The sequence below is a fragment of the Eucyclogobius newberryi genome, unplaced genomic scaffold (assembly GCF_026437365.1).
Source record: "Eucyclogobius newberryi isolate DKJ021-1_F unplaced genomic scaffold, fEucNew1.0.hap1 SCAF_31, whole genome shotgun sequence".
NCBI lineage: Eukaryota > Metazoa > Chordata > Actinopteri > Gobiiformes > Gobiidae > Eucyclogobius > Eucyclogobius newberryi.
The window spans coordinates 127,195-150,513 of NW_027315957.1; the positions used below are offsets into that span (position 1 = coordinate 127,195).

At 51.0% G+C, this 23,319-nt stretch overlaps 1 protein-coding gene across 1 annotated transcript in view; it reads left to right on the forward strand.

The window, feature by feature from the left end:
- The window catches only part of nup98 (nucleoporin 98 and 96 precursor), a 49,612-nt gene that overhangs the window by 16,791 nt on the left and 9,502 nt on the right, over positions 1-23,319 (forward strand). The window contains exons 18-28 of the mRNA XM_072461775.1: positions 303-441; positions 513-690; positions 4,956-5,120; positions 5,613-5,813; positions 15,436-15,532; positions 15,706-15,929; positions 17,347-17,504; positions 17,630-17,880; positions 18,466-18,759; positions 18,879-19,036; positions 19,441-19,581. Of these exons, the coding sequence (XP_072317876.1) occupies positions 303-441; positions 513-690; positions 4,956-5,120; positions 5,613-5,813; positions 15,436-15,532; positions 15,706-15,929; positions 17,347-17,504; positions 17,630-17,880; positions 18,466-18,759; positions 18,879-19,036; positions 19,441-19,581 (2,006 nt within the window). The remainder of the gene's footprint in view (positions 1-302; positions 442-512; positions 691-4,955; positions 5,121-5,612; positions 5,814-15,435; positions 15,533-15,705; positions 15,930-17,346; positions 17,505-17,629; positions 17,881-18,465; positions 18,760-18,878; positions 19,037-19,440; positions 19,582-23,319) is intronic.

The following is a 23,319-nucleotide window of genomic DNA, read 5'->3' on the forward strand; positions in this document are numbered from 1 at the left end:
GTGTGTGTTGTGTGTTTTACATTTGAAAGTGTGTGTTGTGTGTTTTACATTTGAAAGTGTGTGTTGTGTGTTTTACATTTGAAAGTGTGTGTTGTGTGTTTTACATTTGAAAGTGTGTGTTGTGTGTTTTACATTTGAAAGTGTGTGTTGTGTGTTTTACATTTGAAAGTGTGTGTTGTGTGTTTTACATTTGAAAGTGTGTGTTGTGTGTTTTACATTTGAAAGTGTGTGTTGTGTGTTTTACATTTGAAAGTGTGTGTTGTGTGTTTTACATTTGAAAGTGTGTGTTGTGTGTTTTGCAGGTTACGGCTCGGTGTTCTTCCCTGGACAGGTGAACGTGGCTGGACTGAACCTCGACGAAATCGTCCACTTCAGACGGAAAGAAGTGATTGTTTATCCAGACGACAGGAGCAAACCTGCAGAGGGACAGGGCCTGAACAGGTGCGACCTCGACCCTGACACATGAAGCTGTGTTCACTGTGATCCTTAAAGCCCTGATGCGCCCCCTGCAGGCGAGCCGAGGTGACGCTGGACGGAGTGTGGCCCAACGATAAGACGGCGTGTTCTCAGATCCGCAGCCCCGAGCGTCTCACTGAGATGAACTACGAGGGCCGCCTGGAGAAGGCGTCCCGCAGACAAGGGGCCCGCTTCCTGGAGTACAGACCTGAGACCGGCTCCTGGGTCTTTGAGGTGAGCGCGCTTTCCCCATCTGTGACTCGTTTGTAGCGTGTCCGTAACCTGCTCTCCCGTCTGTAGCGTGTCTGTAGCGTGTCTGTAACCTGCTCTCCCGTCTGTAGCGTGTCCGTAACGCGTCTGTAGCGTGTCTGTAACCTGCTCTCCCATCTGTAGCGTGTCTGTAACCTGCTCTCCCGTCTGTAGCGTGTCTAACGCGTCTGTAGCGTGTCTGTAGCGTGTCCGTAACCTGCTCTCCCGTCTGTAGCGTGTCCGTAACGCGTCTGTAGCGTGTCTGTAACCTGCTCTCCCGTCTGTAGCGTGCCCGTAACCTGCTCTCCCGTCTGTAGCGTGTCTGTAACGCGTCTGTAGCGTGTCTGTAACCTGCTCTCCCGTCTGTAGCGTGTCTAACGCGTCTGTAGCGTGTCTGTAACCTGCTCTCCCGTCTGTAGCGTGTCTGTAACGCGTCTGTAGCGTGTCTGTAACCTGCTCTCCCGTCTGTAGCGTGTCTAACGCGTCTGTAGCGTGTCTGTAACCTGCTCTCCCGTCTGTAGCGTGTCTGTAACCTGCTCTCCCGTCTGTAGCGTGTCCGTAACGCGTCTGTAGCGTGTCTGTAACCTGCTCTCCCATCTGTAGCGTGTCTGTAACCTGCTCTCCCGTCTGTAGCGTGCCCGTAACCTGCTCTCCCGTCTGTAGCGTGTCTGTAGCGTGTCTGTAACCTGCTCTCCCGTCTGTAACGCGTCTGTAGCGTGTCTGTAACCTGCTCTCCCGTCTGTAGCGTGTCTAACGCGTCTGTAGCGTGTCTGTAACCTGCTCTCCCGTCTGTAGCGTGTCTGTAACGCGTCTGTAGCGTGTCTGTAACCTGCTCTCCCGTCTGTAGCGTGTCTAACGCGTCTGTAGCGTGTCTGTAACCTGCTCTCCCGTCTGTAGCGTGTCTGTAACCTGCTCTCCCGTCTGTAGCGTGTCTAGCGTGTCTGTAACCTGCTCTCCCGTCTGTAGCGTGTCCGTAACGCGTCTGTAGCGTGTCTGTAACCTGCTCTCCCGTCTGTAGCGTGTCTGTAACCTGCTCTCCCGTCTGTAGCGTGTCTGTAACCTGCTCTCCCGTCTGTAGCCTGTCTCTAACCTGCTCTCCCGTCTGTAGCGTGTCTGTAACGCGTCTGTAGCGTGTCTGTAACCTGCTCTCCCGTCTGTAGCGTGTCCGTAACGCGTCTGTAGCGTGTCTGTAACGCGTCTGTAGCGTGACTGTAACCTGCTCTCCCGTCTGTAGCGTGTCTGTAACGCGTCTGTAGCGTGTCTGTAACCTGCTCTCCCGTCTGTAGCGTGTCTGTGACTCGTCTGTAACCTGCTTTCCTGTCTGTAACCTGCTCTCTCGTCTGTCGCGTGTCTGTAACCTGCTCTCCCGTGTGTAACGTGTCTGTAACCTGCTCTCCCGTCTGTAGCGTGTCCGTAACGCGTCTGTAGCGTGTCCGTAACCTGCTCTCCCCTCTGTAGCGTGTCCGTAACCTGCTCTCCCGTCTGTAGCGTGTCTGTAGCGTGTCCGTAACCTGCTCTCCCGTCTGTAGCGTGTCCGTAACGCGTCTGTAGCGTGTCTGTAACCTGCTCTCCCCTCTGTAGCGTGTCTGTAACCTGCTCTCCCGTCTGTAGCGTGCCCGTAACCTGCTCTCCCGTCTGTAGCGTGTCTAACGCGTCTGTAGCGTGTCTGTAACCTGCTCTCCCGTCTGTAGCGTGTCCGTAACGCGTCTGTAGCGTGTCTGTAACCTGCTCTCCCGTCTGTAGCGTGTCTGTAACCTGCTCTCCCGTCTGTAGCGTGTCCGTAACGCGTCTGTAGCGTGTCTGTAACCTGCTCTCCCGTCTGTAGCGTGTCTGTAACCTGCTCTCCCGTCTGTAGCGTGTCTGTAACCTGCTCTCCCGTCTTTAGCGTGACTGTAACCTGCTCTCCCGTCTGTAGCGTGTCTGTGACTCGTCTGTAACCTGCTTTCCTGTCTGTAACCTGCTCTCCCGTGTGTAACGTGTCTGTAACCTGCTCTCCCGTCTGTAGCGTGTCCGTAACGCGTCTGTAGCGTGTCTGTAACCTGCTCTCCCGTCTGTAGCGTGTCTGTAACCTGCTCTCCCGTCTGTAGCGTGTCTGTAACCTGCTCTCCCGTGTGTAACTTGTCTGTAACCTGCTCTCCCGTCTGTAGCGTGTCCGTAACGCGTCTGTAGCGTGTCTGTAACCTGCTCTCCCGTCTGTAGCGTGTCCGTAACGCGTCTGTAGCGTGTCTGTAACCTGCTCTCCCCTCTGTAGCGTGTCTGTAACCTGCTCTCCCGTCTGTAGCGTGTCTGTAACCTGCTCTCCCGTCTGTAGCGTGTCTGTAACCTGCTCTCCCGTCTGTAGCGTGTCTGTAACCTGCTCTCCCGTCTGTAGCGTGTCCGTAACGCGTCTAGCGTGTCTGTAACCTGCTCTCCCGTCTGTAGCGTGTCTGTAACCTGCTCTCCCGTCTGTAGCGTGTCTGTAACCTGCTCTCCCGTCTGTAGCGTGTCTGTAACCTGCTCTCCCGTCTGTAGCGTGTCTGTAACCTGCTCTCCCGTCTGTAGCGTGTCCGTAACGCGTCTAGCGTGTCTGTAACCTGCTCTCCCGTCTGTAGCGTGTCTGTAACCTGCTCTCCCGTCTGTAGCGTGTCTGTAACCTGCTCTCCCGTCTGTAGCGTGTCTGTAACCTGCTCTCCCGTCTGTAGCGTGTCTGTAACCTGCTCTCCCGTCTTTAGCGTGTCCGTAACCTGCTCTCCCGTCTGTAGCGTGTCTATAACGCGTCTGTAGCGTGTCTGTAAACTGCTCTCCCGTCTGTAGCGTGTCCGTAACCTGCTCTCCCGTCTGTAGCGTGTCCGTAACCTGCTCTCCCGTCTGTAGCGTGTCTGTAACCTGCTCTCCCGTCTGTAGCGTGTCTGTAACCTGCTCTCCCGTCTGTAGCCTGTCTGTAACCTGCTCTCCCGTCTGTAGCGTGTTTGTAACTCTTCTGTAGCCTGTCTGTAACTCGTCTGTAGCGTGTCTAACTCGTCTGTAGCGTGTCTGTAGCATGTCTGTAACTCGTCTGTAGCGTGTCTAACTCGTCTGTGGCGTGTCTGTAACTCGTCTGTAGCATGTCTAACTCGTCTGTAGCATGTCTGTAACTCGTCTGTAGCGTGTCTGTAACTCGTCTGTAGCGTGTCTGTAACTCGTCTGTAGCGTGTCTGTAGCGTGTCTGTAACTCTGTAGCGTGTCTGTAACTCGTCTGTGGCGTGTCTAACTCGTCTGTGGCGTGTCTGTAACTCGTCTGTGGCGTGTCTGTAGCATGTCTAACTCGTCTGTAGCGTGTCTAACTCGTCTGTAGCGTGTCTAACTCGTCTGTAGCGTGTCTGTAACTCGTCTGTAGCGTGTCTGTAACTCGTCTGTGGCGTGTCTGTAACTCGTCTGTGGCGTGTCTGTAGCATGTCTAACTCGTCTGTAGCGTGTCTAACTCGTCTGTAGCGTGTCTGTAACTCGTCTGTAGCGTGTCTGTAACTCGTCTGTGGCGTGTCTGTAACTCGTCTGTGGCGTGTCTGTAGCATGTCTAACTCGTCTGTAGCGTGTCTGTAACTCGTCTGTAGCGTGTCTGTAACTCGTCTGTAGCGTGTCTGTAACTCGCAGTAGCACGTCTGTAACGTGTCTGTAACTCGTCTAACGTGTCTGTAGCCTATCTGTAACTCGTCTGTAACGTGTCTGTAACTCGTCTGTAGCGTGTCTGTAACGTGTCTGTAACGTGTCTGTAACTCGTCTGTAGCGTGTCTGTAACTCGCAGTAGCACGTCTGTAACGTGTCTAACTCGTCTGTAACGTGTCTGTAACTCGTCTGTAACTCGTCTGTAGCGTGTCTGTAACTCGCAGTAGCACGTCTGTAACGTGTCTGTAACTCGTCTGTAACTCGTCTGTAGCGTGTCTGTAACTCGCAGTAGCACGTCTGTAACGTGTCTAACTCGTCTGTAACGTGTCTGTAACGTGTCTGTAACTCGTCTGTAGCGTGTCTGTAACTCGCAGTAGCACGTCTGTAACTCGTCTGTAGCGTGTCTGTAACTCGCAGTAGCACGTCTGTAACGTGTCTAACTCGTCTGTAACGTGTCTGTAACTCGTCTGTAGCGTGTCTGTAACTCGCAGTAGCACGTCTGTAACGTGTCTGTAACTCGTCTGTAGCGTGTCTGTAACTCGCAGTAGCACGTCTGTAACGTGTCTATAACGTGTCTGTAACTCGTCTGTAACTCGTCTGTAACCTGCTCTCCCGTCTCCCTTTCGCAGGTCTCTCACTTTTCGAAGTACGGGCTGCAGGACTCGGACGAGGAAGACGACGTCCCGGAAGTCGACCCAAAGAAACTCAACACTATTGTTCCTCCTGCGGGGCAGGGGGCGGGGCAGGGGGCGGGGCAGGGGGCGGGGCAGCAGCAGGGAGCGCCACCAACCCAGGTCTGTATCACTGCATATGACCCAAAACACCATGAACAATGTACTCTCTTTGAACTGTTCATGAATCCTGTTTACGAGCTCCTCTCAGCCCTGAGTCTGATGTTTGTTCTCCTCCTCTCAGCCCTGAGTCTGATGTTTGTTCTCCTCCTCTCAGCCCTGAGTCTGATGTTTGTTCTCCTCCTCTCAGCCCTGAGTCTGATGTTTGTTCTCCTCCTCTCAGCCCTGAGTCTGATGTTTGTTCTCCTCCTCTCAGCCCTGAGTCTGATGTTTGTTCTCCTCCTCTCAGCCCTGAGTCTGATGTTTGTTCTCCTCCTCTCAGCCCTGAGTCTGATGTTTGTTCTCCTCCTCTCAGCCCTGAGTCTGATGTTTGTTCTCCTCCTCTCAGCCCTGAGTCTGATGTTTGTTCTCCTCCTCTCAGCCCTCGGTGGTTCTGATGTTTGTTCTCCTCCTCTCAGCCCTCGGTGGTTCTGATGTTTGTTCTCCTCCTCTCAGCCCTCGGTGGTTCTGGAGCCCTCCGCCTCTTCACCTCCGGAGCTGGACAGCGACATGGCCGACATCACTCAGCCCCTCCCCTCGGAAAGTCCGGACGAGCGTGACATGTGCAGCGGAGACGTCGGCCAATCGGAGCACGCAGCCATCTCAGGCTCCGCCCACATCGCCACCTCCCTGGGAATCAACCCTCACACTCTGCAGGTGAACGAGGAACGAGGAGGAGGCTGTTTTCATTGTTGCGGGCTTTGTTTTGGGCCTTTATCTGGGTTGTGATTGGTCGCTGCTCCGCGTCTGCTGCAAAAAAGTTCAGCGACTCCCGCGGATACACGGGAGTCGCTGAACACGGATACACGCACACGGATACACGCACACGGATACACGCACACGGATACACGCACACGGATACACACACACGGATACACGCACACGGATACACGCACACGGATACACGCACACGGATACACGCACACGGATACACACACACGGATACACACACACGGATACACGCACACGGATACACGCACACGGATACATGCCCGCGCGCGTACAGGCTTTTAGCTAGGATTTGAAAACACCCCGTCCAACCGGGGGCTTAAAAAATGTTTGCTCGCGGGAAGGCTATGGAAGGCTATGGAAGGCTATGGAAGGCTATGGAAGGCTATGGAAGGCTATGGAAGGCTATGGAAGGCCATGGAAGGCCATGGAAGGCCATGGAAAGCCATGGAAAGCCAATATGTTTATCACCGCCTTTTTTTCGACGCTTTTACAAAATAAAGCGGCGCTTTTAACGCGGAGGCGACTACACGGCGTTCTAGAGCAGCGCCCGCACGCCTCTCGTATCATATTGACTTTCCATACTCTCGCGCCGCCTGAGCTTCGGCATTTTCCAGACCACGGCTCGGAAGCCAATCAGAGCCAAGCACACAAACTTTGTCGACCAATCAGCGCGCAGCATGCAAATTTTCACTTGTAAACAGTGAGCTGTCATGGCGCGGACCGCGTGGGACAATCGTCAAACGCTTCCCGGCCCGATATAATGATGATATTCACTTTTCTAAAATGTAATCATAAAAATTACACCGTCCTTGCCCTCGAAAATGTCCGTCCTCATGTCGAGATATCCCGTCCAAAAGACGGGAAGACTGCCATCTAGCTAAAAGCCTGCGCGCGGAACTTTCTTCAAATGATGGACTTTCTGAATGTGCTGCGAGGTTGTCAGACCCTCACAATGAGCGTTATTTATCAACGCTTGGTGTGATTGGACCCAGACCCGTGCTCCCGCCCAAAGCCATGTTGCAGCCAGTGACCGTAACACGCTACCCGGACATATACAATCACCTGATCAACAAATGGTCTTCGTACACGGCTGAAGCACTGACAAGTTACAAGAGCTTGGTGTTGGAGTTCCAGCTTCGTGGCTGGAACTCTATCTGAAAACGCCGTCTTCATCAACTTGTCCACACGTGATCATCAGCAAAGTCAGCCATTTCAATTCAGCCTCCCGTCAGCACGAGCTGCTGAAATCATATTTCTACTGCCACCAAAAGTGTGCAAAATACATGTTAACTGGTGTAGTAGCAGAGGCAAAAATACATAATGCACGTAAACACAAGTAGCACTTAACACGCCAGAAAGATCGAAGATTTGGGCTGATATTAAAGTCATCCTGGACCCAAGATGGGTCAATCTTGCAGTGCAATTGGATGAACCAATTGAGTTTCTTTCTGCAGAATCAAATCAAATCAAATCAATTTATTTTTGTAAGGCCCAAAATCACAACAACAGTTGCCTCTGAGGGCCACAGGGAGAAATGAATCAACAATGTCTGTGGTGGCGATGAAGTCAGACAATGTCTGTGGTGGCGATGAAGTCAGACAATGTCTGTGGTGGCGAGGGACGATGTCCCAGGGTCCTCTGTCCTTAGACTCTCCTTCTCGGCCAGGAAAAACTACAAAAAAAAAAAAAAAAGCGTAGAAACCTGGAGGAGTTCCAGTGAAGGAGAGATCCGACTCTCACAGACGGACAGACGGACACGAGGAGACTGGAGCTGGACCCACTCTTCAGGCAGAAGAGGGACCGTCGGAGGCGAGCTGGACCCACTCTTCAGGCAGACGAGGGACCGACTGAGGCGAACTGGAGCCACTCTTCAGGCAGATGAGGGACCGTCCACACAGGGCAGGGACCACTTCACCAGGGGAGGGGCATCTGGGTCCACAGGTCCTCAGAAGTGAGAGAAAGAAAAGAAGGCGGTGAACAGTTTGCAAGTGGAATCAAAAAATAAATATTGTTTGATAGCATAAGTAGTCAGAAGAAGAAGAGGATAGTGCTCAAGCTGTCATACTTCCCCCAGCACAGTTACTCCTAGGGCAGCGTAGCTAAAGCTGTGGGTTTATCTTTATGTTCCTAACTACTCTGACCATAAGCGATTTCGAAGAGGAACGTTTTAAGCCTGGACTTAAATGAAGAGACTGTGTCAGCATATTTAACATGGGTCGGGAGCTGATTCCATAACACAGGAGCTTGGTAGCTAAACGCTCTACCTCCTACAGTACTTTTAGAGACTCTTGGCACCACCAGAAGGCCAGCATTCTGAGAGCGAAGAGCTCTGTTTGGATGATATGGTTCTATAGCATCTTTGAGGTAGGATGGGGCCATGTCATTTATGGCTTTGTAGGTCAAGAGTAGAATTTTGAATTTGATTCTAGACTCGACGGGGAGCCAGTGAAGAGACTCCAGCACTGGCGTAATGTGCTCTCTTCTTTTTGTTCCTGTTAGTAATCTTGCTGCTGCATTTTGAACCAGTTGAAAGCTTTTTATGGAGCTTTTAGGACCTGCTGCAAGCAGGGAGTTACAGTAGTCTAATCTAGTCGTTACAAATGCATGGATAAGTTTTTCGGCATCACTTTTAGGCAGGATTCTTCTGATTTTGGCTCTTGTTGCGCAAATGGAAATAGGCTGTTTTACAAGCTTGATTTATATGAGCTTTAAATGAGAGCTCCTGGTCAAATAAGACTCCAAGGTTTCTTACAGTAGAACTAGAGGCTACACTAACATTGTCCAGTGTGACTATCTGCTCAGATAGAGCGTCTCGTAGATGCTTAGGGCCAAGCACAATGACCTCGTTTTTTTCAGGGTTAAGAAGCAGGTAGTTTAGTGTCATCCAGGTTTTTATCTCCTTCACACAAGTACTAAGTCTGTCTACTTGATCGCTCTGATCAGGTTTCATTGATAAATACAGCTGAGTGTCATCTGCATAGCAGTGGAAGTTAATGTCATGCTTTCTGATAATGTTGCCTAATGGTAGCATATAAAGAGTAAACAGAATTGGACCGAGTACCGAACCCTGTGGCACACCGTAAATTACTTTAGAGCTTGGTGAGGAGCTCTGGTTTACATTAACAAATTGGAACCTATCAGATAGATAGGATTTAAACCAGCTGAGGGCTGTTCCTCCAACACCTACATCACATTCTAACCTCTGCAGTAGAATGTTGTGGTCGATGGTGTCAAACGCTGCGCTGAGGTCCAACAGAACCAGGATTGAGACCAGTCCATCGTCAGCGGCTAATAACAAATCATTTGTGACTTTAACTAGTGCAGTTTCAGTGCTGTGGTGGGCTCTGAACCCTGACTGGAAAACTTCAAATAAGTTATTGTCCTGCAGGTGGCGACAAAGCTGTTTTACTACAACTTTTTCAAGGATTTTAGAGACGAAGGGAAGATTATAAATAGGTCTGTAGTTTACCAATAGGTCGGGATCTAGATTAGGCTTTTTCAGAAGAGGTTTAATGACTGCATGTTTGAAGGACTGTGGAACATAGCCACTTTGGAGTGAAGTATTTATTATATTAAGAATAGGGTCTATAATTAGGGGGAGAATGTCTTTGAGGAGCTTGGAATGGGGTCTAGGACACAAGTTGAGCTTTTAGAGGACATAATGGCTGAAGTTATCTCTGCTTGATCAACAGCTGTGAACCTTTCTAGGTTTACAGGTGGATTTATATGGGACGTTAGATTTACAGCTTGGGCTAGTTCAGGGCTAATAGCGGGGGTAATTTCATCTAATTTATCTCTGATTGTTTTTATTTTATTATTAAAAAATAGGAGGAAATCATCAGAGCTAAGTGTAGCTGGGATTGAGGGCTCTACTGCACTGTGACAGTTTGTTAGCCTAGCTACAGTGCTGAAAAGGAATTTAGTGTTACTTTTGTTGACTTCTATTAGATTTGAATAATATCTGGTTTGGGCCTTACGCAGAGCCTGCTTATAGGACAGCAGGCAACTTTTCCATGCTTTTAGGGATTCTTCGGTGTGAGAGCGACGAAATAATCCCTCTAACTTTCTAACTCTTTGTTTATGTGAACGCAGTTCTTGGTTGTACCATGGGGAGGCGCGCTTTGGCCTAATGACCTTCTGTTTTAACGGCGCGACAACGTCAAGAGCAGACTTCAGAGAATTCATGGTCAAGTCGACACATTGATCACTTAAACTGGGACTAAAACTGTTCTCAGCAGGATCACATGACGCGATCACATGACATGATCACATGACATGATCGCATGACGTGATCACATGACGTGATCACATGACGTGATCACATGACATGATCACATGACATGATCACATGACATGTCACTGAATATTGGCTCTATTATTTCTTTGAATTTTGAGATAGATTTTTCAGATATTGTCCTTTTCATTATAACTTTATTTTGTGGGACTGGATGATCTTTAAGAATAAACTGAAAGGTAATTAGGAAATGATCTGACAATATAGAGTTTTGAGGGAGGACAATGAGGTCACTAATCTCTGTTCCATACGTTAGGACAAGATCCAGAGTGTTCTTGTGAGTGTGAGTCGGTTTATTTACATTCTGAGTGAAACCAATGCTGTCTAACAAGGCGCTGAAGGCATTACTGAGAGAGTCATCACTCATGTTCACGTGGATATTAAAGTCTCCAACTATAACTATTTTATCCCAGGCTAACACTAAGTTTGATATAAAGTCAGAAAACTCTGTTAAAAACTCTGAATAGGGACCAGGAGGTCGGTAGATAACTATGAACAAAACTCTTTTTTGGTTTTTCATATTTGGACATGTGATTGACAGCATAAGGCTTTCAAATGAGTGAAATGCATTGTTAGTTTTAGGGCTCATGAGTCGCTTGAGTGTGAGATCACTGCCACACCACCACCTCGGCCTGTGCTCCTGGCAGTCTGAAAGTTAACATGGGTGGGTGGGGTTAACATGGATGGGTGGGGTTAACATGGGTGGGTGGGGTTAACATGGGTGGGTGGGGTTAACATGGGTGGGTGGGGTTAACATGGGTGGGTGGGGTTAACATGGATGGGTGGGGTGGACTCATTTAGTCTGACGTAGTCGTCTTGTTGAAGCCACGTTTCAGTTAGAGCTAGAAGATCTATGTTATAGTCACTAATTAATTCATTAACTAAGAGCGATTTGGAGGAAATTGCTCTAATGTTTAGCAGTCCACATTTTACGTGTTTATTCATTTGTGTATTTGTGTCATTTGTGATTGTTATTTTCCTTAAGTTATTTGGTCTGACGCCTGAAATATTTTTTCTGAGATGTGACTTTTTGGCATTATTTGTACGAGGGACACGAGGGACACACACAGTCTCTATCTGTCTTGAATCTGAACACTTCACATGTAACAGAACGGGCGAGAGTTCGGCGACAGAGGAGCGTCTTGAACTGCTGCTCTGCACCTGGGGCTCATCCCTAGATGGTCACTGCAGAATCCAGTAGCTACACGGAAAAAGACAAGTGGACAAAAGACAAGTGGACAAAAGACAAGTGGACAAAAGACAAGTGGACAAAAGACAAGTGGACAAAAGACAAGTGGACAAAAGACAAGTGGACAAAAGACAAGTGGACAAAAGACAAGTGGACAAAAGACAAGTGGACAAAAACAGAACGAGTTGATAAAGATGATGAACCTTCCAGATATGAAATGTTCACTACACAATCGTGTTGTGGCGTCGTGTCCAGTGCTGCCGTTTTTTGGCTGCTCGTCATTTTCACCGTTTCTCCGTGTTTGTCTGGATTCTGTAGAAGGAAACTCCGTCTGTTGTTTCCTGATGATTGGTGCATCCAATTGCACTGGAAGATTGACCCATCTTGGGTCCAGGATGACAACATCAGCCCAAACCTGCAATCTTTCTGGCGTGTGTACGTGCGTGCTCGTCTTTCTTGCCGTCCACAACAGTGGAGCCACGTGACGTCACTGCACGTCCTCAATAGAGACGGCAGCGTCATGCTCTTCACAGAGACGTGGTTAACACCAGAAATGCCGGACTTGATCATTGTTTTGGAACACTTTCATCTGCTGCGTGCTGATTGGACGAGGGAGAGCGGGAAGAAGAGGGGAGACGGCCTGGCTGTGTTTGTAAAGAGAGCTACTGCAAATCTTACCATTTTACGGTGAAGGAGCAGCTGTGCAACAAAGACATTGAACTGTTGGCTGTTGGCATGAGGCCATATTATCTGCCCCGGGAGTTCTCACATGTGATTGCTTTATATGTGGCCCCCTCTGCTAGTGCATGTGGCCCCCTCTGCTAGTGCATGTGGCCCCCTCTGCTAGTGCATGTGGCCCCCTCTGCTAGTGTATAGGGCCACATAAACTGCTAGTGTATAGGGCCACATAAACTGCTAGTGTATAGGGCCACATAAACTGCTAGTGTATAGGGCCACATAAACTGCTAGTGTATGGGGCCACAAACTGCTAGTGTATGGGGCCACAAACTGCTAGTGTATGGGGCCACATAAACTGCTAGTGTATAGGGCCACATAAACTGCTAGTGTATGGGGCCACATAAACTGCTAGTGTATGGGGCCACATAAACTGCTAGTGTATGGGGCCACACAAACTGCTAGTGTATGGGGCCACATAAACTGCTAGTGTATGGGGCCACATAAACTGCTAGTGTATGGGGCCACATAAACTGCTAGTGTATGGGGCCACATAAACTGCTAGTGTATGGGGCCACATAAACTGCTAGTGTATGGGGCCACATAAACTGCTAGTGTATGGGGCCACACAAACTGCTAGTGTATGGGGCCACATAAACTGCTAGTGTATGGGGCCACACAAACTGCTAGTGTATGGGGCCACACAAACTGCTAGTGTATGGGGCCACATAAACTGCTAGTGTATGGGGCCACATAAACTGCTAGTGTATGGGGCCACATAAACTGCTAGTGTATGGGGCCACATAAACTGCTAGTGTATGGGGCCACATAAACTGCTAGTGTATGGGGCCACATAAACTGCTAGTGTATGGGGCCACATAAACTGCTAGTGTATGGGGCCACATAAACTGCTAGTGTATGGGGCCACACAAACTGCTAGTGTATGGGGCCACACAAACTGCTAGTGTATGGGGCCACATAAACTGCTAGTGTATGGGGCCACATAAACTGCTAGTGTATGGGGCCACATAAACTGCTAGTGTATGGGGCCACATAAACTGCTAGTGTATGGGGCCACATAAACTGCTAGTGTATGGGGCCACATAAACTGCTAGTGTATGGGGCCACATAAACTGCTAGTGTATGGGGCCACATAAACTGCTAGTGCATGGGGCCACATAAACTGCTAGTGCATGTGGCCCCCTCTGCTAGTGCATGTGGCTGCTAGTGCATGTGGCCCCCTCTGCTAGTGCATGTGGCCCCCTCTGCTAGTGTATGTGGCTGCTAGTGCATGTGGCCCCCTCTGCTAGTACATGTGGCCCCCTCTGCTAGTGCATGTGGCCCCCTCTGCTAGTGTATGTGGCTGCTAGTGCATGCGGCCCCCTCTGCTAGATTATGTGGCCCCCTCTGCTCATGCTGACAATGCTTGTGAAGCACTTCTCTCCTGCAGCAGGTCAGACACAGCATCCACAGGCGCTCTTCCTCGTCTCGGGTGACTTTAACCACGCTTCTTCCTCTTCTGTTCTGCCACATACACCCAGTATGTTACCTGCCCCACTAGAGACAATAGAACATTGGACTTGTTCTTTGCCAGCACAAGGAGGCTCCTCCCCCCTCCCTCCCCTGGTCAGCTCGGACCACACCCATGTACATCTGAGGCCTGTGTATGAACCCATGGTGCACAGGCAGCCTGTGTTGCCCCGTGTGGTGAGGAGGTGCTCTGCTGAGAGCGAGGAGGCTCTGAGGGACTGCTTCAGCAGCACTGTCTGGACTGAGCTCTATGGCCCACATGGGGAGGACATCAGCACCATCACAGAGCATCAGGACATCAGCACCATCACAGAGCATCACGGACTACATCAACTTCTGTTTAGAGAACATTGTTCCCTCCGGACGGTGTTTTTCAAACAACAAGCCGTGGATTAACCGTGAACTGAAGGCTCTGCTGAAGGAGAAGAAGATCCTTCAGGTCAGGGAACAAGGAGGAGCTGAGGACTGTGAGGAGGAGCTGAGGAGGAAGCTACAAGAGGAGGAGCAGCTGCAGCAGAAGAACATTCAGGGAGTGGGAGGAGCCTGAAAACCATCTCAGGCTTCAAAGTTCTTTCATCTCTCCAGCGCCTTCAACACCATCAGCTCCTGAGGGACAAGCTGGAGACGGCTGGTGTGGAGTACGACCTGCAGATTGGATCCTGGACGACCTCACAGACCGACCCCAGTTTGTGAGAGCCCGGGACTGTGTCCTCTCTGGAGAGCACTGCTGCTGTCAAACTCTACCACACTGTCATACCCATGTGCAATACTGTCATACCCATGTGCAATACTGTCATACCCATGTGCAATACTGTCATACACATGTGCAATACTGTCATACACATGTGCAATACTGTCGTACCCATGTGCAATACTGTCGTACCCATGTGCAATACTGTCGTACCCATGTGCAATACTGTCGTACCCATGTGCAATACTGTCGTACCCATGTGCAATACTGTCGTACCCATGTGCAATACTGTCGTAACCATGTGCAATACCGTCATAACCATGTGCAATACCGTCATACCCATGTGCAATACCGACATACCCATGTGCAATACTGACATACCCATGTGCAATACTGACATACCCATGTGCAATACTGTCATACCCATGTGCAATTCTGTCATACCCATGTGCTGCAATACTGACATACCCATGTGCAATACTGACATACCCATGTGCAATACAGACATACCCATGTGCAATACTGACATACCCATGTGCATATAACGGCTGTAAATAAGAGTGTTTACCGTTGCTACTATTATTTTTGTCTTATTTTTGTTTCAATTCCTTATTAAGAATATGAGAGGTTTTGTCTTTAAAAGTTTTGTTTATAAGAGTTTTTCTAAAGTGTTTTTTTTAACTTTCTATAAGTTATCTGTTCTTTTTCTGCTGTACCTACTTGTGTTGCAACACAAATAAAGGCATATCTTCTCTTATCCTATCTTTTCTTTTTCTGAATCGCCCTCGACGCGCCGCAAAAACGCTCAAAACACGCCACTGACGCCCAAGACCGCGCCTCCACATAGACGTTGAATGTAAACTGGACACTTTGACGCGGCCGAGTGGACGCAATCGTTTGACTCTCGACCACTAGAATAATGGTCATTCTGACCACGTCACGCTTTTCAGTCCAGATGAGGATTAGTCCCACTGGATTGTTCTGGTTGATGCTGGTTCTGCTGATGCTGGTTCTGCTGATGCTGGTTCTGCTGATGCTGGTTCTGCTGATGCTGATGCTGGTTCTGCTGATGCTGGTTCTGCTGATGCTGGTTCTGCTGATGCTGATGCTGGTTCTGCTGATGCTGGTTCTGCTGACGCTCACTCTGCTGATGCTCGTGTGTTTTCAGATCATGAAGGCGTCTCTGTTCGCCGAGGAGGAGGACGAGGTCATGGACATGTTTGAGGAGCACAGACTAAAGCCCGGGGCTCAGGGCCGACCATCGGGTACAACGCAAGGCTGTTTATATTTGGCTGTGAAATGTTTTCGTGTGTGTGATTTTACAGACTTATTTCGATGATTAAGAAAAGCTTTTTGGCCTGTTCTGCAGATGTACTTTCACCAGAGCACTACAGGGGGTGCTCTATGCCCACAGTTGTAACTCCTCGTCTCTCTACAGTGGGTGGACTTCTGCAGACCCGCTTTCTGTCCCAGCTCTTTGACACCCCGCACTCATCCTCCCACCCGTCTGTGCCGCGCCCCCTCGTGGCCCCGCCCCTCTGGACCCCCCCGAAGGGCCTTGCGCCGCCCCCTCGACCTCAGGAAAACCCCAGCATCAGAACTGTGGGCACCAGACGCCTCGGAGGACCTGTGCCCCTGAAGGAGTCTGTGACCTACAACAAGGTACTAAACCGTGACTCTGCCTCAGGGGTCTCTGCCTCAGGGGTCTCTTCCTCAGGGGTCTCTGCCTCAGGTCTAACCCTCTTCTCCTCCTCAGGGGTCTCTTCCTCAGGGGTCTCTTCCTCAGGGGTCTCTGCCTCAGGGGTCTCTGCCTCAGGTCTAACCCTCTTCTCCTCCTCAGGGGTCTCTTCCTCAGGGGTCTCTTCCTCAGGGGTCTCTGCCTCAGGGGTCTCTGCCTCAGGTCTAACCCTCTTCTCCTCCTCAGGGGTCTCTTCCTCAGGGGTCTCTTCCTCAGGGGTCTCTTCCTCAGGGGTCTCTGCCTCAGGGGTCTCTTCCTCAGGTCTAACCCTCTTCTCCTCCTCAGGGGTCTCTGTCTCAAGAGTCTCTGTCTCAGGGGTCTCTGCCTCAGGGGTCTCTGCCTCAGGTCTAACCCTGTTCTCTTCCTCAGGGGTCTCTTCCTCAGGGGTCTCTTCCTCATGGGTCTCTTCCTCATGGGTCTCTTCCTCAGGGGTCTCTTCCTCAGGTCTAACCCTCTTCTCCTCCTCAGGGGTCTCTTCCTCAGGGGTCTCTGCCTCAGGTCTAACCCTCTTCTCCTCCTCAGGGGTCTCTGCCTCAGGGGTCTCTGCCTCAGGGGTCTCTGCCTCAGGGGTCTCTGCCTCAGGGGTCTCTTCCTCAGGTCTAACCCTCTTCTCCTCCTCAGGGGTCTCTTCCTCAGGGGTCTCTTCCTCAGGGGTCTCTGCCTCAGGGGTCTCTTCCTCAGGGGTCTCTTCCTCAGGGGTCTCTTCCTCAGGGGTCTCTGCCTCAGGGGTCTCTGCCTCAGGGGTCTCTTCCTCAGGGGTCTCTTCCTCAGGTCTAACCCTCTTCTCCTCCTCAGGGGTCTCTGCCTCAGGGGTCTCTTCCTCAGGGGTCTCTTCCTCAGGGGTCTCTTCCTCAGGGGTCTCTGCCTCAGGGGTCTCTGCCTCAGGGGTCTCTTCCTCAGGGGTCTCTTCCTCAGGTCTAACCCTCTTCTCCTCCTCAGGGGTCTCTGCCTCAGGGGTCTCTTCCTCAGGGGTCTCTTCCTCAGGGGTCTCTGCCTCAGGGGTCTCTGCCTCAGGGGTCTCTTCCTCAGTTCTAACCCTCTTCTCCTCCTCAGGGGTCTCTGCCTCAGGGGTCTCTTCCTCAGGGGTCTCTTCCTCAGGGGTCTCTTCCTCAGGGGTCTCTTCCTCAGGGGTCTCTGCCTCAGGGGTCTCTTCCTCAGGTCTAACCCTCTTCTCCTCCTCAGGGGTCTCTGCCTCAGGGGTCTCTGCCTCAGGGGTCTCTTCCTCAGGGGTCTCTTCCTCAGGGGTCTCTTCCTCAGGGTTCTCTGCCTCAGGGGTCTCTGCCTCAGGGGTCTCTGCCTCAGGGGTCTCTTCCTCAGGTCTAACCCTCTTCTCCTCCTCAGGGGTCTCTGCTGATGGACGCGGGGCTGTTTCATGGTCGCTCCTTCAGGGTGGGCTGGGGTCCAGGCTGGACTCTGGTTCACTCGGGTCAAACGCTGAGCTCCGAGTCCAAAGTCCAGGACAAAGACCCAGAGTACAGCTTCCTGCCACGCCCCAAAACGTGAGTGTTTTTATCATGTACAAGGATCAAAGGCTTTAAATGCAGTTTGAACACATTGTTTAGCTCTGCTTATGACCCTCAAAAGTCTGCGTAACGTCCGTCCACTCACTGACTTTCCTCTTCAGTCTGACCGACTCTCCGTACAAAGTGACCCTGGAGCGGGTTCTTGGCCTGGACTCTGGCCTGGACTCGTCGCCTGAGGCCCAGGAGCTGCGTGAGATCTTGTTACAGCGCCCCCTGGAGATCTGTCTGAAGCACAGCCGGATCGTGAGCTCAGAGCGCTGTCCGTTTGTCCAGCCTCAGAGCGGAGTGGCCGCGCTGCACGAGTACGCACAGTGGGCCGCCGAGGTCAGCGACCGGCACGGCCCGGCCCAGCGTAAGTCACTGTGTGGACCGGGGGGAGGGGCACTATTAAGTCTCTTTTCCACTGGTTCCAACTTGTATGTGGAGCCTTAGCAACACAAAGCTAGCGTAGCGCGTTAGCAAAAGCTGTTTCCTGTTTATGTCCGCACGGCACTCGCTTTGTCAAGAGCCACAATCTGATATTTCCTGGTCATAATGCGTCTAGCATTAGCATTAGCATGACATAAAGAGAGGTTCAAACGCGGCTTTGAGAGAAGTCAAAGAAATGAGGCAAAACTGTTCCTGTGCATGCTCGCTTTAGCCACGCCCCTCACACACACGCACTAGCTTTAGCCACGCCCCTCACACACACGCACTAGCTTTAGCCACGCCCCTCACACACACGCACTAGCTTTAGCCACTAAACGTGTTTTAGTGACTCGCTCAGATCGACCTCAGGATTACAGAGGAGGAATTAATCGGGAGGATTTAGATTTTATTTATGAAGAAAAGATTATTTCAGTTTGTGACATCAGAGTGTCTCAGGAGGCGGAGCAGAACCTGAAACACGGCCCGCGTGAACCTGACCCAGACCCTAAACATCCTTGTGTTCCTGCAGCGGTTCTGAGCGACTGGAGCGAGGCCTGGAGCCTGTGTGAGGCTCTGTGGGGCCGACTCTCCTCTTCACACCAGGACCTGGACCCGGACCCGGCCCTGGACCCGGAGCCGCCCGTGGGAGAGTACCAGCAGCAGCTCCTCCGCCGCCGCTCCTTCTCCTCGTGGCTGGCTCGCGGCGCCCTCTGCAGGTTGGAGCAGGAAGTGTCTCAGTGCCAGGGCCGACATGCCGACGCCATCTTCAGCCTCCTGACAGGAAACTGCATCAGCCAGGCCTGCCAGCTCGCTCAGAAGCACGGTACGACCACCCAACATGTCCAGGAGACCACCCAACATGTCCAGGAGACCACCCAACATGTCCAGGAGACCATCGGCTCTCTCTCTCTCTGCTGCTCTCACTCTCTCATGTTTCTCCAGGAGACCACCGGCTCTCTCTGCTGCTCTCTCAGGCTCAGGGGTCTCACACTTGTAGAGAGCTCTTGGCGCGGCAGCTCACAGACTGGAACCGAAAGGAGACGGACAGTTACTTCTCAGAGGAGCGGCTCAGGATCTTCTGCCTGCTCTCGGGGAAACCGGTACGTCCACTGCCCTTTGTCCAGAAGCTCTCTCTGTGTAGTACCGCTCATGGCAGCGCTGCATATGTCTGTTCTTCTCCATGAAGCGTGGCAGCTGCTTGTTCTCCTCGTGTGTTCTAAGCAGCTGCTTGTTCTCCTCGTGTGTTCTAAGCAGCTGCTTGTTCTCCTCGTGTGTTCTAAGCAGCTGCTTGTTCTCCTCGTGTGTTCTAAGCAGCTGCTTGTTCTCCTCGTGTGTTCTAAGCAGCTGCTTGTTCTCCTCGTGTGTTCTAAGCAGCTGCTTGTTCTCGTGTGTTCTAAGCAGCTGCTTGTTCTCCTCGTGTGTTCTAAGCAGCTGCTTGTTCTCCTCGTGTGTTCTAAGCAGCTGCTTGTTCTCCTCGTGTGTTCTAAGCCTCGTTCCTCCTCAGGTGTGGCAGTCGTCCGACTCCTCGGTGAACGTCTGTGCGGAGCTGGACTGGAAACGCTGCGTCGCTGTCCATCTGTGGTTCATGCTCCCGCCCACAGCGTCTGTGTCCAACGCTCTGCAGCGCTACGAGGCCGCCTTCCAGGTCCGTTCTCCTCTCGCTCCAAGTGTGTGTTGTCTGTTCTCCTCTCGCTCTAAGTGTGTGTTGTCTGTTCTCCTCAGGCTCTAAGTGTGTGTTATCTGTTCTCCTCAGGCTCTAAGTGTGTGTTATCTGTTCTCCTCAGGCTCTAAGTGTGTGTTGTCTGTTCTCCTCAGGCTCTAAGTGTGTGTTGTCTGTTCTCCTCTCGCTCTAAGTGTGTGTTGTCTGTTCTCCTCTCGCTCTAAGTGTGTGTTGTCTGTTCTCCTCTCGCTCTAAGTGTGTGTTGTCTGTTCTCCTCAGGCTCTAAGTGTGTGTTATCTGTTCTCCTCAGGCTCTAAGTGTGTGTTATCTGTTCTCCTCAGGCTCTAAGTGTGTGTTATCTGTTCTCCTCAGGCTCTAAGTGTGTGTTGTCTGTTCTCCTCTCGCTCTAAGTGTGTGTTGTCTGTTCTCCTCAGGCTCTAAGTGTGTGTTATCTGTTCTCCTCAGGCTCTAAGTGTGTGTTGTCTGTTCTCCTCTCGCTCCAAGTGTGTGTTGTCTGTTCTCCTCTCGCTCCAAGTGTGTGTTGTCTGTTCTCCTCAGGCTCTAAGTGTGTGTTGTCTGTTCTCCTCTCGCTCCAAGTGTGTGTTGTCTGTTCTCCTCACGCTCCAAGTGTGTGTTGTCTGTTCTCCTCACGCTCCAAGTGTGTGTTGTCTGTTCTCCTCAGGCTCCAAGTGTGTGTTGTCTGTTCTCCTCTCGCTCCAAGTGTGTGTTGTCTGTTCTCCTCTCGCTCCAAGTGTGTGTTGTCTGTTCTCCTCACGCTCCAAGTGTGTGTTGTCTGTTCTCCTCAGGCTCTAAGTGTGTGTTGTCTGTTCTCCTCAGGCTCCAAGTGTGTGTTGTCTGTTCTCCTCAGGCTCTAAGTGTGTGTTGTCTGTTCTCCTCAGGCTCTAAGTGTGTGTTGTCTGTTCTCCTCAGGCTCCAAGTGTGTGTTGTCTGTTCTCCTCAGGCTCCAAGTGTGTGTTGTCCGTTCTCCTCTCGCTCCAAGTGTGTGTTGTCTGTTCTCCTCACGCTCCAAGTGTGTGTTGTCTGTTCTCCTCAGGCTCTAAGTGTGTGTTGTCTGTTCTCCTCAGGCTCCAAGTGTGTGTTGTCTGTTCTCCTCAGGCTCTAAGTGTGTGTTGTCTGTTCTCCTCAGGCTCTAAGTGTGTGTTGTCTGTTCTCCTCTCGCTCCAAGTGTGTGTTGTCTGTTCTCCTCAGGCTCTAAGTGTGTGTTGTCTGTTCTCCTCAGGCTCCAAGTGTGTGTTGTCTGTTCTCCTCCGGCTCTAAGTGTGTGTTGTCTGTTCTCCTCAGGCTCTAAGTGTGTGTTGTCTGTTCTCCTCAGGCTCCAAGTGTGTGTTGTCTGTTCTCCTCTCGCTCCAAGTGTGTGTTGTCTGTTCTCCTCAGGCTCTAAGTGTGTGTTGTCTGTTCTCCTCTCGCTCCAAGTGTGTGTTGTCTGTTCTCCTCAGGCTCTAAGTGTGTGTTGTCTGTTCTCCTCTCGCTCCAAGTGTGTGTTGTCTGTTCTCCTCACGCTCCAAGTGTGTGTTGTCTGTTCTCCTCAGGCTCTAAGTGTGTGTTGTCTGTTCTCCTCAGGCTCCAAGTGTGTGTTGTCTGTTCTCCTCAGGCTCTAAGTGTGTGTTGTCTGTTCTCCTCAGGCTCTAAGTGTGTGTTGTCTGTTCTCCTCTCGCTCCAAGTGTGTGTTGTCTGTTCTCCTCAGGCTCCAAGTGTGTGTTGTCTGTTCTCCTCAGGCTCTAAGTGTGTGTTGTCTGTTCTCCTCAGGCTCTAAGTGTGTGTTGTCTGTTCTCCTCAGGCTCCAAGTGTGTGTTGTCTGTTCTCCTCAGGCTCCAAGTGTGTGTTGTCCGTTCTCCTCTCGCTCCAAGTGTGTGTTGTCTGTTCTCCTCACGCTCCAAGTGTGTGTTGTCTGTTCTCCTCAGGCTCTAAGTGTGTGTTGTCTGTTCTCCTCAGGCTCCAAGTGTGTGTTGTCTGTTCTCCTCAGGCTCTAAGTGTGTGTTGTCTGTTCTCCTCAGGCTCTAAGTGTGTGTTGTCTGTTCTCCTCTCGCTCCAAGTGTGTGTTGTCTGTTCTCCTCAGGCTCTAAGTGTGTGTTGTCTGTTCTCCTCAGGCTCCAAGTGTGTGTTGTCTGTTCTCCTCCGGCTCTAAGTGTGTGTTGTCTGTTCTCCTCAGGCTCTAAGTGTGTGTTGTCTGTTCTCCTCAGGCTCCAAGTGTGTGTTGTCTGTTCTCCTCTCGCTCCAAGTGTGTGTTGTCTGTTCTCCTCAGGCTCTAAGTGTGTGTTGTCTGTTCTCCTCTCGCTCCAAGTGTGTGTTGTCTGTTCTCCTCAGGCTCTAAGTGTGTGTTGTCTGTTCTCCTCTCGCTCCAAGTGTGTGTTGTCTGTTCTCCTCAGGCTCCAAGTGTGTGTTGTCTGTTCTCCTCTCGCTCCAAGTGTGTGTTGTCTGTTCTCCTCAGGCTCTAAGTGTGTGTTGTCTGTTCTCCTCAGGCTCTAAGTGTGTGTTGTCTGTTCTCCTCAGGCTCTAAGTGTGTGTTGTCTGTTCTCCTCAGGCTCCAAGTGTGTGTTGTCTGTTCTCCTCAGGCTCCAAGTGTGTGTTGTCTGTTCTCCTCAGGCTCTAAGTGTGTGTTGTCTGTTCTCCTCACGCTCCAAGTGTGTGTTGTCTGTTCTCCTCAGGCTCTAAGTGTGTGTTGTCTGTTCTCCTCACGCTCCAAGTGTGTGTTGTCTGTTCTCCTCAGGCTCCAAGTGTGTGTTGTCTGTTCTCCTCAGGCTCTAAGTGTGTGTTGTCTGTTCTCCTCAGGCTCTAAGTGTGTGTTGTCTGTTCTCCTCAGGCTCTAAGTGTGTGTTGTCTGTTCTCCTCAGGCTCTAAGTGTGTGTTGTCTGTTCTCCTCAGGCTCTAAGTGTGTGTTGTCTGTTCTCCTCAGGCTCTAAGTGTGTGTTGTCTGTTCTCCTCAGGCTCTAAGTGTGTGTTGTCTGTTCTCCTCAGGCTCCAAGTGTGTGTTGTCTGTTCTCCTCAGGCTCCAAGTGTGTGTTGTCTGTTCTCCTCTCGCTCCAAGTGTGTGTTGTCTGTTCTCCTCACGCTCCAAGTGTGTGTTGTCTGTTCTCCTCAGGCTCCAAGTGTGTGTTGTCTGTTCTCCTCAGGCTCTAAGTGTGTGTTGTCTGTTCTCCTCAGGCTCTAAGTGTGTGTTGTCTGTTCTCCTCAGGCTCTAAGTGTGTGTTGTCTGTTCTCCTCAGGCTCCAAGTGTGTGTTGTCTGTTCTCCTCAGGCTCCAAGTGTGTGTTGTCTGTTCTCCTCTCGCTCTAAGTGTGTGTTGTCTGTTCTCCTCTCGCTCCAAGTGTGTGTTGTCTGTTCTCCTCACGCTCCAAGTGTGTGTTGTCTGTTCTCCTCAGGCTCCAAGTGTGTGTTGTCTGTTCTCCTCAGGCTCTAAGTGTGTGTTGTCTGTTCTCCTCCGGCTCTAAGTGTGTGTTGTCTGTTCTCCTCCGGCTCTAAGTGTGTGTTGTCTGTTCTCCTCAGGCTCCAAGTGTGTGTTGTCTGTTCTCCTCCGGCTCTAAGTGTGTGTTGTCTGTTCTCCTCAGGCTCCAAGTGTGTGTTGTCTGTTCTCCTCAGGCTCCAAGTGTGTGTTGTCTGTTCTCCTCAGGCTCCAAGTGTGTGTTGTCTGTTCTCCTCCGGCTCTAAGTGTGTGTTGTCTGTTCTCCTCAGGCTCCAAGTGTGTGTTGTCTGTTCTCCTCAGGCT